Raw genomic sequence first — 17,376 nt, 5'->3', positions numbered from 1 at the left:
TCTGTAAAATAACTCCGGAAAATGAAAGTAGCCTATAGGTGACTATAAATATTTTGATTAGAACTGAAAAAAACAATATTTGTCGCGTAGAGAGGTAGGCTATAGGCTTTGAGATGTAAATTATAAACCACCTTCTCTATCGCAACACTGGGCCCTCGATGTAATCCCCAACAACTCAGATTGACACACAGAAGTAGCAAAAATCAATACTTTATTTGATATAAAATTCATAATAACAAGGCATTGGTATGGTAAAAGTCAGGAGAGCACACAACACTAGAATATACACAAATGTTCCCTGTGTGGCATAAGAACCAGGGTTTGGGATGGAACCAGCCCAAAGAAGCCCTAGCACCCCTTAGCCACCTGCTGCCCACAAAGTGTGCTGCCACAATTAGACTCTCCTATTGCACCACAAACTGTCACACACACCCAATGACTAGACTAAGAAACTAACTGCACTAGAAGATTAGAATATTGCACTGCACCGCTGTCATGCGCACAGGCCACAGTTGGAATTTATTCCGACCCCAATCCCTACCCCTTTCTAGTGAAACCCTCTCCTGAGTTTAAATCATCCCAATCCCACACAAGCATAAGTAATTACGATTATGATTTATCTAAAATATAAATGGAATTAAGGTCCACTTTCCATGAAAGCATGCGTCCGTCTTTTCTGGACTTGTTCACCGAGCGACCACGCCCCCCTCGGGAGTCGGCACCCGTTGACAATCATAATCCAACCCAACACTCCCTCGACCAATTATTCCATCAACACCTTATGACCCGCGACACATTCACTATGGTCACTTTCGCTTTCGATTATGCGTTTTGTACGACCAAATGATAAAGGCTTAAAAAATTGTGCTCTGCCTGAAATATCCTCACTGATAATGTCTTAAAACAAATGCACACATGTAGGGTACATGTATATTACATAAACTCCAAGTTTAGAAATTAAATGTTGATAATTTACATTTTAATTATGTAACTAAATGAACTAAAAAAACTATACAATTTCTATTCCTTTTTGCATGACTAATACAGACACACTTTGATGCACTTTGACTGCATGTATAGGCATCTTAAATAACAATCCAACAAAATATAAAAATATTATTTGGACATCATTTTCAGTTAAATAACATATAACAGTTTGTATTTGACAAATATAACATGATCAAATCTTAACAGTACAGATGCAGAAAGGTTTGACAGTTTTTGTGAAGAAAAATTGAAATGTTCATATTAGACACAAAGAGGACTTCTCTGTCTTCTATCACACATTTCCTGTTTAGTCTTATTTTTCAGTCTCTTTTTGGCATCTGTGCACCCTTCACCTTGCTCTTTGCTGTCTTCTGTCCCTTTGGTGTCTTTTCCGCACACCCTTTCACTGGCATCCCCTTTTCCCCTGAGCACTGCATAGCTCTTTTCTCCTAAACTCGATTTTCTTTTTTTTGAGACCCTTTCCTCACGACTCTTTAAAGTCGTATCTGACAGATAGGTACATCTTGTCCTTGTATTGGTCACTGGGCTATCGGCTTGTCTGGGCTGAGACTTGTCAACTGAACAAGCAGATATACAAGATGACAAATCCATTCCCCTGTTAATCACACAGTCTGTTACACTTTGCATCTCCACCTTGGTTTTGACTGTAGTCGAAACATCATCCTTTATTTCTACATCCAACCCTGCTGGTTTAATTGTTTCATACACTTTAATAACCAATTGGCCTTTTTTGCCATTGATAGAATACTCTCTCAACAATTGCTCATAACTCTGCTGGTCATCTCCTTTTCTCTGTCCAACTTCTTCCTTTTCTAAATGAAAAATAAATACATGAGCAATCATTATTAAGCAAGTAGCATCTGTGTGGTTACACATTTTTATGGGCCAAATGGGACTATAACTGAGGCCTGGAAAACAATGTTCCCTTTCTATGTTAATGACACCAGTCATTAATACAATTAATATATTAACTTACCTTTTCTGTAAATCAGCATATAAGCGTTCTTGTACCTATAAACCAAAGTTCAATTTGATTAAAATAAAATAACCTTTGTACACACAAACACAGTAAATGTGGAAAATGTTGAAGATACCTTTCAACTAATGACGGTATGCTGATCTGAAAGAGAATTTGAGTATTGCATTAGTCTGTAGATCACATTGAATACACTATTGTAATAGTTTAAAGGTTTAAAATGTCCTTACTGTGAAGACATTGGTGTCATCAAACTCATACCAAAGTTCATCCTGGAATGACTTTATGGTAGCAGTATAATGTCCAAATTTAAGACTTCCAAAATGGTTCAGGACTGCATAAAGCTCATATGTACAACTCTATTTCATAAGAAAAAAACATGCTTTAAAAACAATATATAATTGATATTGTAGGTTTCAGTTTATATGGTTAGGAAAAAATGACATAAGAGACTTTATAAATACCTCAATCTCCAATATTTGGGGGACATCCACCCAACCATCCGTTTTGACAAAGGACAAGGTGTGGTTGTTAAACTCAAATCTCTTCAAGAGTAAAGTCAGAACCTCAGGATGATGTGTCAAGTGACATTCCTAGTTAACAAAAGCATTCATGAAGATGGACTGAAAGGCAGAACATTTTTTGTACTGTGTATATGTTGTACACACACACACACACACACATATATATATATATATATATAGTCATATGTATTTTTTTATGAAACCAGTGATTGAATTGAATGGACATGGTCAAACATGGTCAATGTAAAAACTTACAATGGAAGCATTTCTTTTTGCATCACACTTCTCACAGTATATTTGATCCTTCCCACTAACTGTTGAAGGTTTGAAAAACAAATCAATGCCATCTTTCTGAAAAGTAAAAATACATTAATTGAATTGCCATTGTCGCCACACATCACACATAATTATATACGTAGATCTAACTGCATTGCAGTAAAATGTTCAGTACATAATCTGTATCCTCTCAGGAACACAATCAGATCAGTTTACAATTGACTTAACTGAATGCCATTTAATGAGGTCGTCTTACCACATTGTTGTTTGAGAGGGGCAGAGTCCAAAATGGAATTTCTTCCACTATTGTTTTAAAACATTTCATGCATTTCGTTGTGTGTCTTGAAGTTCCTCTGAAGATCTATGATCAAAAATATATTGTGTAAAATGTACCTTAACAGTTTTTATCAATTACTTTTTGGTTCAAATGCAAAATTAAATTTAAGTAAAAAGTATGACGCCATGAACCTACCTGGGACAAATTTGGATCAGTCTTATTTAATATCTTCTCAAAATAATCTGCCGCATCACATTGCTGAAATATACCTAGGAGATGAATATCTTGTTACTGAAACAATTGTTCACTACACAAATATGTTTTGAATCTTGCTAACTTAACAAAACTTAACATTGTTAGTCTAAGAACATTAATTGACTAAATCCGTTAAGACCATCTGTGGGTGGGACTAGTTATAGTGGTCAGTTTCCGATTGGCTAATACCAGCCTTTCTTACACTTTTGTATCTTAAGTTAACTCACCATTTTTAATTCCTAATGCCTGTGCGACAGCATTTGTTGTGGTGGTCCCTGTCTCCAAACGTTCAAACAATTCTTTCAGGTGTTCATGAAAGGTGTTTTTGTCTTGATAGACAACAGAGGTAGGCCTACTGATAGAGAACAAACGTTTACATTACTTGAACTAGATTCATGTTTTGAACTTTCTGAAAGGAACCTACATTTCAATATGCAAACCTTTTCACTGCCTCTCTGAAGGTCTTGGTCATAAAGAGAACTTGAAGCAGACTATTTAAATAACAGGTGTTTCCTTGATTAACCAAACCATGGTAAACTTTAAAAAATAAAACAATAAATTAGAAAACTTAAAGCTATTTGTAAATCTCTCAGACACAAATATTAAATGCATAAATGTAAATAAAATACACCTATAGGCCCCTCTTTAGTAGGCCTACAGGAATTTTGAATGTGTAATAGGCAGTCGAAATCGCTGATCGACATATTTAAGCAACATACCACATCCATCTCTGTCTTGTAGGCCTATTGCAGACAGTTTCTGACGCAGGTTTTCTACAACAGATGAATCTTTTTGATTTCCAGAACATTGGCCAACTCGGCTATTTTCCATGTCTGGAGAAAAAAACCGACAGTAAAATATATAAGCCACAATTGCAGAAAACGATTACCTTGATACATATTTCTCGTGGGACAAACTTACCGAAATGTGTTCTGTTCGATCCATTGACTCGTGTCGTAAATTTGTGGTATGAACACCCGGACCTCGGATAACTAGGAGGCTAGGATACGACAAACAAACCAGATTCTTATCTTTTCTAATCCCTTTCACTTTTGTTTCGTTGCAGGGTTGCAGACACCTCTAATGCTGCCGTTACGGCAATGGACACACAATGTACCACAATACATTTTTAGTGAAGGTGAGAGACCAATGGATCCGGTTGTTAAGTTTGGCTTTTAAAACATATTTTTAATTTTCATTGACAGCATTGACAGTTAGAGTTAAGTGTAAACCAAATGCTCTTTGCTCTTTCCCCTCATTCACTCACATATTTTGTGTCCTCCGTCAACAGGATTATCCCATTCACCAGTGATAACACATTTGTACTTTACATTTACATGTATGCATTTAGCAGACGCTTTTATCCAAAGCGACTTCCAAGAGAGAGCTTTACAAAAGAGCATAGGTCACTGATCATAACAACGAGATACCAAAAACATTGCGAGCAGCCAAAACATGAAGCATAGGCTACATTGCAACAAGCAACAACATGAAACTCAAAGTGCAAGAGTGTTAGTTACAGGCATTCAGGTCTGTGGAAGTACAAGCCCATGCTTGGCGATTTTCTGCGCCAATTCTGAAGCTTAAAACCCGCCTTGAACCTTTAATACAAGTTGAATGACAGACAGGTGCTGGATCCCATAGGAGTTGATCAAGGACTCGTCCTCCAGCTGCTTGTCTGTGAAGATCAGCCGCAGAGACTCCATATGGTCCGCTGAAGAAATACATTTAATATTTAAGTTGAAATGTCAAATTGCATTATAATTTCTCACCGTAGGCTATTATAAATAATAAATCATCCTTAGTCAGTTCGGCTTGTGTTCCAAGGCGTAGGCCCACAACATCTTTCAAACTTATCCTACAGTCGTCGTCCCCCCCCCCCCACCCCCATTAAAGTTAACTAATGTATTGACTGATCAACAAGTGGTATGCATAACATAACTGCAATTTACCTGCGTTCCCAGGTAGTCTGTCAGCAATTTTCTGTTTCAGTTGTAGCACAGTCATACTGCTCATCTGTTCTTCTGTGTTGCACAGGTCAATCGTCAATTTCTCTCCTCTGATTCCAGTCACCTGGACCTGGTAGATTTTCCCCATTTCTCAAATTCTGCCCGTGAACCACTGAGGTGTATTTGTTCTTGAGTTCGAAGCCACAGACTTAGATGTTAAATAGAAAGAGGGTGTTGCTGTGAGAGAGCTCAGACTTTCACTTTCATTGAATCGAAAGACAAAACACAAACATTGGGAAACAGACAGACGGGCTTCTCTGCCCAAATCCATGTTTTCCATTCCATGTTTACAGGCCATACTTACATAGCCTACATTAATGTTTAAAAGTGAATTCACTGTAAATCAGGGGAAACATGGGGGCCTGGGGAGACCTCATGTGAAAAAATGCATGCATCGTCATTGTCGTCCATCTTTAGCCAAAGAAGCTAGAGAGGATGCAATGGGAGATTTCCTACAGTAAGGTAGATACTGCTTCAAATTGAAAACGGAGACGATCTTTTGATTAAAGACAAGATGCTTATTTTATATATAGGCTATAAAACACACAAATATAGGTCTACGCCCCTGCTGTATCCTTCCATACATTGTATAATTTTTTTTGCTGAACAGTGTAGCTATTGTGGCTTCATTTATTCCACAATATATCCTAATGGCTTGAGAAAAATGGCTTTCTCAAGCCATTAGGATATATTGTGGAATAAATTAGGCCACCCATTAGCCACCCAGGCATTGAGGAACGTTCCTCAATGCCTGGGTGCCAGGCCAAATAAATGCTGAACGCATTAATTTGCATGAGCATCGACACCTATAGCCTAGAAAAGTCTATAATTATACCCTGCGTAATTAATTAGCCTACGATTATGATTCCAGAGGATCGTAATTTTAGAATTTAACCAAAGTAATCTTGAATCAAGAAAATAAAAGTCGAGTTGCCATAGATTTGAGAATTGCCACACTCAGGATGTCTGGAAAGTCCCTGAAATCCCAATAGCACAATAAGCCAATATGCTGTGCCAAAATTGACGTGGTTGTTTATGAACCTATGTGCATTTGCATGACACCGGCTTCTGTGTAGGTAGGACTAATGTAGCCTTCTCAGAAATCATGCACATATCGTGAATACATGTATTCAGTTTGTGTTCAGACAGTGTAAAATATATTTGGAAGAAAATAAAATTAGGCTTCATTCAAATCTCAAATAAATATTTCGTCACGTGACTTCGTGTAAATTTGAGAGAGAGAAAATGAGAGAAAGTAAAAGAGAAAGTTAAATCGAATGCTGTTGAAAAACAAGAACCCATCGTCCTCATCTTAGTCTCTCCGTGTAATTTCTCCCAGTCCGCCCAGCGAGGAAGAGATTGAAGAAGAATCAAGATTAATACAATGACCACACAGCAGGATGAAAAACGTTACGACCCCAACGACACCACTCTGAAATTTGTCAATAAAAGGGATGATTTGGATCGTAAGTTAAGTATAAATCACAACTGATTTAGCGTTATGGAGAATCTGTCATTTTTTAAATACAATGTCCGATGGTTTTAGACATTCTGCATTTATTGTGATGTGATGTATTTGTGATTGGGTTGTGTCTTTAGCCTTAGATGACGACGATGGCACCCTGAGGGCAGAGATGACCTGTGGTCATGCCGTCACCCCAGAGTCTTTGACCGGATGGTGTCGCAGCCTTCTGGATCAGGTATCTATCCGTTATGCTTTCTTGGTATCTTTCCACTTAAGGACAAGGCAGTTAGTATCACCTAACGACAGTTTCCACCTTGAACGTAGCCTACAAACAGGCAATTATATACCTAATATTATGTATTACTGCTTTTTGTGAATCTTTGCGAATTTCTGCATCCCAAAATGTATCTTACATTTACATTTAGTCATTTAGCAGACGCTCTTATCCAGAGCGACTTACAGTAAGTACAGGGACATTCCCCCGAGGCAAGTAGGGTGAAGTGCCTTGCCCAAGGACACAACGTCAGTTGGAATGACCGGGAATCGAACTGGCAACCTTCGGATTACTAGTCCGACTCCCTCACCGCTCAGCCACCTGATGTTGAAATGTTCATGTTTTGTTCCCATGCAGGGCCAGTACAAGTTCCTGTGTCCTGCGCTGAAGGAGGGCACATTAAAGAAGTGTGGTGCACAGTGGACATACCAGGAAGTGCGTAGACTGGCTGCCCTGACTACTGAGGAGATGGAGCACTTTGAAGAGACCCTGGCCCGTCTAGCTGCTGCAACTTACTGTGAATTCAAGGCAGTGAGTTTACATGAATAACTAAGAGATGTCTTTGTCGTAGTTGTGGCCTCAGGGGGTTGAATTTATAGTCCGGTATTATAGCAGCTGGTGCAAATTAACCAATGGAATTAAAATAATGCAGTTTCATTAACATATCTCATCTTCCTATTTTCAATAACAGTGTCCTAGCTGCCAGACCTGTCTTGAAAGAAAGGATATCTCCAACTTGAATGTCCACTGCACCATATGTACAGCCGACAAACAGAAGACCTATGAGTTCTGCTGGCAGTGCCTCAAGAAATGGAAAGGTTCAGGCCCTCGTTCTGACCGCTGTGACAATGAAGGCTGCACCAACCATGACCTGGAGCTGCTGAAGAACTGCAAGTCCACTTCTCTGGATCAGGTCCAGGGAGTCACTAACTGCCCCTCCATTCGTGCCTGTCCTACCTGTGGCCAGAAAGTGGAGCACGACAAGTCAGGCTGTAAAAACATAATTTGTCCACGCTGTCAGGTAGAATTCTGCTTTGTGTGCCTTAAGCTCACACCTGAGTGTATGAAGACCAGTTCCTATTTCATACCCTGCTCTGATGGTGTGGCTCCAAGGCAGACAACCATACCTGTATGGCAAAGGCGTTGAGTAATTCTCAATGAATTTGAAATTGCTTTGTACAAATTACATCTATACATTTTCTGCAGCCTTTTGATTCGGTAGCTTTTACCACACACAAAAAAGATTATTAATTAAATTCACTGTATATTCATGTTTCTTGTTTCAGTTGGTCAATGTTTCTCTTAGGAATCATTGTGGAATGATTTGTTCTGATAATGTCCTTATCCTCTGTGCTGTTTAATAAAGACAAAAACAAATGTATGTGACTGTTTGATTATCTGGGTAATCAGATGATATGAACTGATATCAAATGTAAATATGAACTGTACTAATGCATCTTTGAAACTAGAAAATAAAATACACATTCACAGATATTAGGCATTTTTACCCAGTTTAGTTGATCAATTTATGTTATAAATAATTTACGATGGTCTATAGCTCATCTCACAACATTTATAGTTTAATACATGGCTTACAGCAGCTAAAGTACAGTATTGCTTTTTTCTGTGTGTATCAAAACCGTGCACCATATAATTAACAAAGGTGGTATTGTTTATAGTTATCTACTGCACTTACTAAACACAGTTTGTATGTTGCTTTGGATTATAGCATGAATTAATGTACATAGGAGGTGTAAATATATTATATGATGTTGACTATCAACCTATGTGATATCAAAATACAAGTCATATTATTTTTGGCAGACTTTACTTTAGTCATATTTTACGTGATAAGTCAAACAGGTTTTTAGTGTAGGTGAGTATGTGTGCGTGTTAAAGAGAGACAGAGACAGTGTGCTTTTGAAGGTATGTGTTTACAGAGGCAGAACCCCCGCAAAGCAGCTGGGCCGGACTCTGTCTCTCCAGCCACCCTCAAGCACTGCGCTGACCAGCTGTCTCCGGTGTTTACCCACATCTTTAACACCTCCCTTGAGACATGCCATGTGCCAGCCTGTCTCAAGTCCTCCACCATCATCCCTGTGCCCAAAAAGCCAAGGCCAACAGGACATAATGACTACAGACCCGTCGCCCTGACCTCTGTGGTAATGAAGTCTTTCGAGCGCCTGGTGCTGGCACACCTTAAATCCATCACTGACCCTCTACTGGACCCCCTGCAGTTTGCCTACAGAGCCAACAGGTCTGTGGACGATGCAGTTAACATGGCCCTCCACTTCACCCTACAGCACCTGGACTCCCCAGCATCCTATGCCAGGATCCTGTTTGTGGACTTCAGCTCTGCCTTCAACACCATCATCCCCGCCCTGCTTCAGGACAAGCTCTCCCAGCTGAACGTGCCTGATTCCACCTGCAGGTGGATCACAGACTTCCTGTCTGACAGGAAGCAGTGCGTTAAGCTGGGAACACAAATCTCTGACTCCCGGTCCATCAGCACCGGATCACCTCAGGGCTGCGTCCTTTCTCCTCTGCTCTTCTCCCTGTACACCAACAGTTGCACCTCCAGTCATCCGTCCGTCAAACTCCTGAAGTTTGCGGACGACACCACCCTTATTGGGCTCATCTCGGGTGGAGACGAGTCTGATTATAGGTGGGAAGCGGCCAACCTGGTGACCTGGTGCAGCCAGAACAACCTAGAGCTCAATGCTCTTAAGACAGTGGAGATGGTTGTGGACTTCAGGAGGAACACAGCCCCACTCACCCCCATCACCCTGTGTGACTCCCCAGTCAACACTGTGGAGTCCTTCCGCTTCCTGGGCACTATCCTCTCCCAGGACCTCAAGTGGGAACTGAACATCAGCTCCCTCATCAAGAAAGCACAACAGAGGATGTACTTCCTTCGGCAGCTGAAGAAGTTCAACCTGCCAAAGACAATGATGGTGCACTTCTACTCAGCCATCATTGAGTCCATCCTCACCTCCTCCATCACCGTCTGGTACGCTGCTGCCACTGCCAAGGACAAGAGCAGACTGCAGCGTATCATCCGTACTGCTGAGAAGGTGATTGGCTGCAATCTGCCTACCCTCGAGGACCTGCACACCTCGAGGACCCTGAGGCGAGCGAGGAAGATTGTGGCCGACTCCTCCCACCCTGGACACTCCCTGTTTCAGTCACTCCCCTCCGGCAGAAGGCTGCGGTCTATCAGGACCAATACCTCACGCCACAAAAACAGTTTCTTCCCTTCCGCTGTTGGCCTCTTCAACAAGGCCAAGGGACCACACTGACTCAAATGACTTATTGCTTAAAACACTCTGCTTTTGCACTGCACCACAACATGGTATCTTGTACATTTGTATTTTTTGTAATATTTCTATTTTTGTATTTTTATATTGTAATTTACGGCAACTTATATTTATCCCACTTAGTACTGCTAGTTTATGTACCCTTAGTATAGTTAGTCCACATATTTAAATTTTAGGTATATGTTTATTGTATGCACCTTCCTGCCAAAGCAAATTCCTTGTCTGTGCAAACTTTCATGGCGAATAAATCCCTTTCTGATTCTGATTCTGATTCAGTACATCATACATTCCTTCCAGTTCAGTTGCAGATAGTTGATCTAGCTTATGATAAACAATGTATTTGGTTTCTGTCTACATTGTAGACCTCTACAAGGAATCACTTGGATATATTTGCCTCTAATGACAGTGGGAATAATGCTGAAAACAATATCAAACAGTATGAATGCTTTACACCATGAAAGAGGCCACAAAAACTGCCTCTTCAACACATAGCTTAGTACAAGTACTCCAACCACATCGTAACCTGTTAGACTCATAATGTCCTCCCAGTGTCCATCAACAGTGTTTAGAAACACTGTTGGCTGAATGCAACTACACTGCACTGGGGGCCTGTTTATTACTCGCTGTCTGTAGATAGCGAGCATGTGGTTTCCTTCTGGCTGCCTAGTCTAAGTATGAACAAATTAATTACTTGCCAGACAACAGTTCAAACGGAACATAGTTCAGCTGTAAATCACAAGAGGGTGTGGTAAATCACAAGAGGGTGTGGTAAATCACAAATAACCCAAGGGTTGTGCTGTTGTCCATGGGATTAAGTTTCTGTTGCTGTAAGGGACCCAGATAAAAAAAAATAAGCTAAAAATGTTTTATATCCAGTACTTTTTTCCTTGTAGAAATATCAAAAACCCTGTGTTCTTTGACCAAGGATTTTGGGTCAATTTCAAAACATAATTGTCATAATCTTCTTTCTCTTGCATTATTCATCAATACTGCACCATATAATCACCAAAGATGGTACTTTAACACACTGATTCACTAGGGGAAAAAATCTAAACCACTGACCCTTAATGTTCACACTGTAACTTTTTAGAACCATAATGTCCTCCCAGTGTCCATCAGCAGTGTTTAGAAAGACTCTGGGCTGAATGCAACTGCACCGCACTGGGGGCCTGTAGGGCAGCGTGGACTCTGACTCTGGAGGAGCGGTACTTCCTGTAGGCGGCCATGACTGCAGCCAGGAGGGAGAGTGCAGCTGTGACCCCCAGGACCACAGACACTGTAGGCTCTGTACCTCTGACCCCAGGGACGGCAGAGGGATGGACAGGGGTCACACTGAGGTCAGGGGTCAAGTTCTGGTCAATTATAGAATGACTGGGGGAAAGAGAAAATACAATACTTAATCAATGTAAAGTGTAGGAATATCCGCTGTAAGGCTGAAAATACATTATTACACACATGCATTTGGAGAATTTCTTTGTGCACTTATGAAATTCTTCATGATGTTTTGGTTTACTAGAAGTACAACGCCCTTGCCTGGGTTTCCAGTTAAACAACTTTAAGTAAACAGTTCCTCATTGCTCTCTGACTACTTTATTAACTGCATTTATCAGTTGTTATCCTTGCCTCATGTTGTAAATAGGTTACTGCAACCTGTTTACTGGCACAATATAAATTCAACTTCATGTGACATATCTAAATAGAACTGTGCGTTGGTGATATAAACCATGGTTGTCTTTTATAACAACATGGGATGAACTGTTAATGTAACTCAGTCCTCATCTGAATATTATTTGTCACTCACATACAAATTATACCTCTTAAATACATGTGCATGTGGGCATCTGACTCTAGAATGACACTTAATACAATACTAAAATGTAGCAAGTATAGATTGACAGGATTTAAAAGTTCATATTGAGACCGACCTGCCATTGGACACCCGGTCTGAGGAGGGGTCAGCTGTGGCGACTGGGATGTGGTCAGAATACTGACACAACCTCCCTTCAGGACAGAACACTAAACCCTGGTAACCTGGTATCTGCAGGAACAAAGAGGACAATTGTCTAGGTCAAACAGCTAAATTAAGGTTTCCTATGTTAAGGAATAACAATAGTTAATAGTAACATTGTGTTAACAATAATATATGTGGAGGAATGACAGTTGTTCATAATCACCTTACTGGCGCCCCCTGCTGGACAGTCCATCCAGCCGGCCCCGGACACCTGGACCTGAAATGTGTTCAGTCCAGTACACCTGTGTCTGTAGCAGCGGCCCACGGTGGAGTCACCGACAGGAAGGGATGTGTTCTGGAAGAGGAAGGGAAAGAGAGATAGAAAGACAAGTTATTTTTCAAGTTATTTGCTTTTAAATGCAATGTGTAAAACATCTGTCAACAGTGGCAATAGAAAAAGAAACATATTTAGAGATACACACACACACACACACACACATGAAAACACACACATACACACACACACACACTGACCTCTCTGCTCAGATTGGAGAAGAAACACCGGCTGTCTGAACGATACACCTCTCCAGCCCAGTCCTCTTCTCCCGTCACTCTCTCGTTCTCTTCTATCCAGCACTCACTCTGAGGAGGAAACAGAGAAACAGAGAGTCATGAAGGATGGACAGGGAAGGAGAGAGGGTTAGAAAGTGTAAATGCAGGTTTACAGTAAAAAGGTTTGCAGTTTTAACTCACTCCATTTGTCAGAGGTTTGTAAACCCGGCATCCATCCAGGTATTGGTCAGTCTGGCACTCCCCCTTGTGGAAGTGAAGGTAATGACACCCTAATCCACTGGCATGGAGATGGAGAGAGATACAATAATCATTCCCAGTGTATCTGGGTGATTGAGACAACAGAATAACAGTTTGAATGTGTGTGTGTGTCACTCCTATAAAACAATAGTACCTCCCAGAGCAGAAGAAAGAGGAGGAATTATCATGGCACGTGGACAGGGACCCAAACATGGCTCCTTCACCTAACATGTCCCAGAGAAAACACACACTTTTACCTTACATTTACATGTCATTTAGCAGACGCTCTTATCCAGAGCGACTTACAGTAAGTACAGGGACATTCTCCCCGAGGCAAGAAGGGTGAAGTGCCTTGCCCAAGGACACAACGTCATTTTGCAATGCAGGGAATGGAACCGGCAACCTTCTGATTACTAGCCCGATTCCCTAACCGCTCAGCCACCTGACTCCCTTTTACACACCACAGAGACAACACCGATACACAGTACACACATAAAAATACTGCAAAAAATCACACACGCAGGTCGGTTCCCCCACCTTGTCCCCAGACCAGGCTCTGTGCTCTGCTGAGGTTGGCAGAGTACCAGCCCGTGTCCTGCAGAGCAGCCAGGGTGACGGGGTCGACCCGGACCACAGTGGAGTCCCCCAGAGACGAAGCCATGATAGATCCCTGGAGGACACGGGACTCCCAGTGAGACGACAGACCACCTGGACCTGCATCCTAATGGAGGGAACAAGAGAGAAGGGGGAGGGGAGAGAGAGGGAGAGAGAGATACAGAAGGAAGGAAGGAGAAGGAAAGAGAGAGCGCGAAGGGATGGGAAGGCAAAACAGGAGAGTAATACCTGGTGTGTGTGAGGTTTATGTAAACAATTCACCCCTACAATTAAAATGTAATAACTAATATGCATGCGGTGAACGATGTATTGAATATAGGTGTGTGTATGGAAGGCGAGGCTGGGTCTAGGTCACTACCTGGTTCTCCAGAGGTCCCCCCAGCTCTGGGTCAGTGGACCTCAGGTGCTTCTGCAGGGCTCTGATGATGGAATGGGTGTAGATCCTGACCTGGCCTGTCCCGTCTGCATAGGTCACCTGACCTCGGGGGGAACAGGGGGGGGAGGAACAGTCTGTCCAGCTGCTGAACAGCTGCTTCGAGAACCCCAGGCCGTGGAACAGCTCGTGGATCACTGTCTGACAGAGGGGAGAAACAGAGAGACTAAGAGAGAGAGAGAGAGAGAGAGAGAGAGAGAGAGAGAGAGAGAGAGAGAGAGAGAGAGAGAGAGAGAGAGAGAGAGAGAGAGAGAGAGAGAGAGAGAGAGAGAGAGAGAGAAGGAAAAAGAGAGAGCAGAAGCCCTTCTCTAGTAGAACTTGCAACCTAGGTACAGCCTGTCCTTACTATTTACATTTGCATTTATTCATTTAGCAGGTGCTTTTATCCAAAGCGACTTCCAAGAGAGAGCTTTACAAAAGTGCATAGGTCACTGATCATAACAACGAGATAGCCCCAAACATTGCGGGTAGCCAAAACATGAAGCATACATAAGAGCATGTAGTTAAACAAGTTACAATTAAACAACATGAACCTCAAAAAGTGCAAGACTAATATGCTATTGAGAGGAGTACATCAGCCATCTAGCAATCCATCTACACACACACACACACAGACACACACACACAAGGCCACACACACTCCTCACCTGCACAGTTCCTTGGTGGCTGTAAGAGTGTCCAGTCAGTCTGTCTCTACAGATGACCATCACCCCAGCCAGAGGCCTCCCCAGAGGGCCTGTCTGGCAGTGCACTGCATAGGCCAGCACACTGGGCTGCACACACAGGGAGGGAGGAAAAAAATAGGAAGATTTAGTTTAAAACACGTAAACTAAACTGTCCCTCAAGAGCTCATTCTGATGATATTGAGAATGTTGTAGTTTTAGGAGGCTACATTGAAGCTGTCCAAATCATATGATTTGGTAAAGGTGATTATATAACTGATAATAGAACTTCATATGAGATAACTGATGTTTCTGTGACCCCTGACCTCTGCCCTGCACTTGTCCGTGCTCTGCGTGTGGACATAAAGCAGGAAGTCAGTGTCAGGAAGTCCCGCCCCCTCGGGCCTCAGCACTGTCTTGGTTGGTGAATTAGGCTCCGGGTAAACAGCACAGCCACTAAGATGGTCATCTGGGATCTGTCAATCAAGAACGGTAAGATGAGGTAGTGTGAACCTTCATGAACAGTCTCTCATGAAAATGAAATAGTTAAGAGGAGTCACTTCCATTACTCACAACAACATCTAGACAGGTCTCCATCCTGTAGTTCTTATTAGCCCTGCCACACCTGCGAAGAGGATCGAGAGTTTTGATTGGGTGAAATCACGAGAATCAAGAAGAGAACAGTATGATGAAGGCTGGCCAGGTCAAGAGGTCAAGCGGCATGGATACACTGGTGTGAACACACACATAGACACACCTGTTGTAGTTTGCAGCACTGGTGTTCCTCCAGGTAAACCGGCAGTACTTGTTGATGTCCCTGCTGAGCCACAAACCACCAGGGATGCGGTCCACTGTGGAGATAGATATTTCACAACAATACTCTCAACAACACACTGAAGTGTTTTACAAAATAACATATACAAATGACCAATCGTATTGATACGTGTAGTATTACTTGTTGTTATTAATGTACATACAGTCTCAAAGGCCTGTGCTGTTAGATCCAGTCAAAACCACAACACACAGAGGGAGAAACTTGTCACTTCTACCTGACAGCAAGCTGGACACAATGAGCACAGCCTCCCTCACGGCTGAATCCAGCCTCTCTCTCTCAGCCTGGGATAGGACAGGGCTCTCTCTCGGAACCCAGGTCTGGATCCTGATTGGCTGCCGAGTGGGGTCACGGGGCGGGGCCAGCTCTCTCATCTTCCTCGTCTCTCTTTGTCCTGATTGGGCAGTTGGTGATAACGCCAGCTGTGCAGAGCGACTGGAACTGGGCTGAGTTGGGTCCTTGGACCTGTTGGAGTGTATGTGTAGTTGGCTGGAGATGGAACTGTTGGTAAGGATAGTCTTGTGGCGAAGCTTCTCTTGATGAGTGGGTGTGGTGGTTACCACACTGACTGAAGACTGGACCTCATCAAAGATGCACTTCCCTAGGGCCCCTGGGGCCCAGACCACCACCATTACCCACACCCAGAGTGGTCTCACGCAGGGAGGGGAAACCATGATTATAGCCCTTTAATATACGCCGTGTCTGTTGGAAAGAAGAAAAAGTGGTGGATTAATTTGTGGAGGAATGCTGTCGTGTATAGACAACGCATGCAAAATGGCAGAAATTTCAGAAGACCTCGGTGGACGATTATAAAATGTATTTGCGAAGGTGACGTGATAACTAACATTTGAATAAGTCTGATCGGGACGGTATTTAAAGTAAGAGGGCAGGAACTCGAGCGGTTTAAAATAATAATAGTGTTTAAGGATATATAAGATTATAATTAATTTAGGTTAATTGTTTCCATTCTACTAAACTCCACACAGAGGAAAGTGAACCAACTGATTGAGAATCATAATATGTCGCTGTCAGATTCACCTGCTCTTGTAGTCAGCCTCGCGCTCCAAACGTGGCATCTCAAGCTCCTAAACATCCATCTGAGTCGACGTAATCTGGACAATTTTTACGTTCATCACATCTACTTCACCATAGTGCTCTTTCACTCACTCCACTTTTTGAAAACCCCGTTGTGCTCAATTCTATGTATGTGCGTTGCTTTTAGCGTCTGCAGCGCTGACCTTGTAGTGTTCACGTCCTTTGTCCGGAGTGACATCGCATTTGGGTGATGGATTTCCTGAAGACAGAGCACAATGTACTTGTAGTCGTCCCCTTTTCTATAGCTTTGTAATTTACAGCACCTTGTCTGACGCTCTTACATCCACCCCAACACACACAAACAATACAAACACACACACGCAATGAAGTCACAGAACAAAAGTAAAAGTGCAAATTGTTTAATCTCAGCCACAACTGTATGTACAGTGAAATAGACCCTAATAATATCACTCTCTTCAATTCATTACATTTTAAGTTTAAAACATACCATCCAAGCTGTCCATTTTTACTTTAATACATTCAATAACAACCAAGTCAACTGAAGAATTTAAGAACAACAAAAAAAAGCAAGTCATTTTCTGAATAAAAGCAAAGAAAATAGGATATGATAGACAAAATACCACACGCTTCATTTTC

The 17,376-nt window shown here is 42.0% G+C and overlaps 3 protein-coding genes and 1 long non-coding RNA gene across 4 annotated transcripts; 1 reads left to right on the top strand and 3 right to left on the bottom strand.

Annotated features, from left to right (window-relative positions):
- Positions 1–244: 244 nt before the first annotated feature.
- LOC136967771 (uncharacterized) lies at positions 245–4,297 on the bottom strand. Its single transcript, XR_010879519.1, has 12 exons — positions 4,238–4,297; positions 4,036–4,149; positions 3,757–3,853; positions 3,544–3,671; positions 3,257–3,330; positions 3,041–3,145; positions 2,764–2,859; positions 2,449–2,577; positions 2,215–2,343; positions 2,103–2,128; positions 1,985–2,019; positions 245–1,820 (listed from the first exon to the last, which is right to left on the bottom strand). It is a non-coding gene; the product is annotated as an uncharacterized lncRNA (long non-coding RNA).
- A 186-nt stretch (positions 4,298–4,483) lies between these two features.
- zgc:194655 (uncharacterized protein LOC794380 homolog) lies at positions 4,484–5,500 on the bottom strand. Its single transcript, XM_067261720.1, has 2 exons — positions 5,269–5,500; positions 4,484–5,030 (listed from the first exon to the last, which is right to left on the bottom strand). Exons 1-2 carry the CDS (start codon positions 5,411–5,413, stop codon positions 4,900–4,902), a joined length of 276 nt encoding a protein of 91 aa, XP_067117821.1. The 5' UTR covers positions 5,414–5,500; the 3' UTR covers positions 4,484–4,899.
- A 1,148-nt stretch (positions 5,501–6,648) lies between these two features.
- Positions 6,649–8,426, top strand: si:ch211-212k18.15 (uncharacterized protein LOC563681 homolog). The gene is made up of 4 exons (XM_067261757.1): positions 6,649–6,791; positions 6,925–7,025; positions 7,422–7,595; positions 7,756–8,426. Exons 1-4 carry the CDS (start codon positions 6,710–6,712, stop codon positions 8,209–8,211), a joined length of 813 nt encoding a protein of 270 aa, XP_067117858.1. The 5' UTR covers positions 6,649–6,709; the 3' UTR covers positions 8,212–8,426.
- Positions 8,427–11,496: 3,070 nt separating this feature from the next.
- Positions 11,497–16,316, bottom strand: LOC136967354 (ciliated left-right organizer metallopeptidase). Its single transcript, XM_067261121.1, has 13 exons — positions 15,902–16,316; positions 15,610–15,703; positions 15,426–15,477; positions 15,179–15,328; positions 14,838–14,963; positions 14,116–14,331; positions 13,680–13,863; positions 13,297–13,366; positions 13,086–13,182; positions 12,867–12,974; positions 12,556–12,687; positions 12,307–12,419; positions 11,497–11,674 (listed from the first exon to the last, which is right to left on the bottom strand). The coding sequence occupies exons 1-13, from the start codon at positions 16,314–16,316 to the stop codon at positions 11,497–11,499; spliced, it is 1,935 nt and encodes a 644-aa protein (XP_067117222.1).
- Positions 16,317–17,376: the final 1,060 nt, after the last annotated feature.

This window comes from Osmerus mordax, chromosome 23, assembly GCF_038355195.1.
Source record: "Osmerus mordax isolate fOsmMor3 chromosome 23, fOsmMor3.pri, whole genome shotgun sequence".
In the NCBI taxonomy this organism is placed as follows: Eukaryota; Metazoa; Chordata; class Actinopteri; order Osmeriformes; family Osmeridae; genus Osmerus; species Osmerus mordax.
The sequence above is the reverse complement of the archived record's forward strand: the minus strand, read 5'-3'. Positions and strand labels throughout refer to the sequence as shown.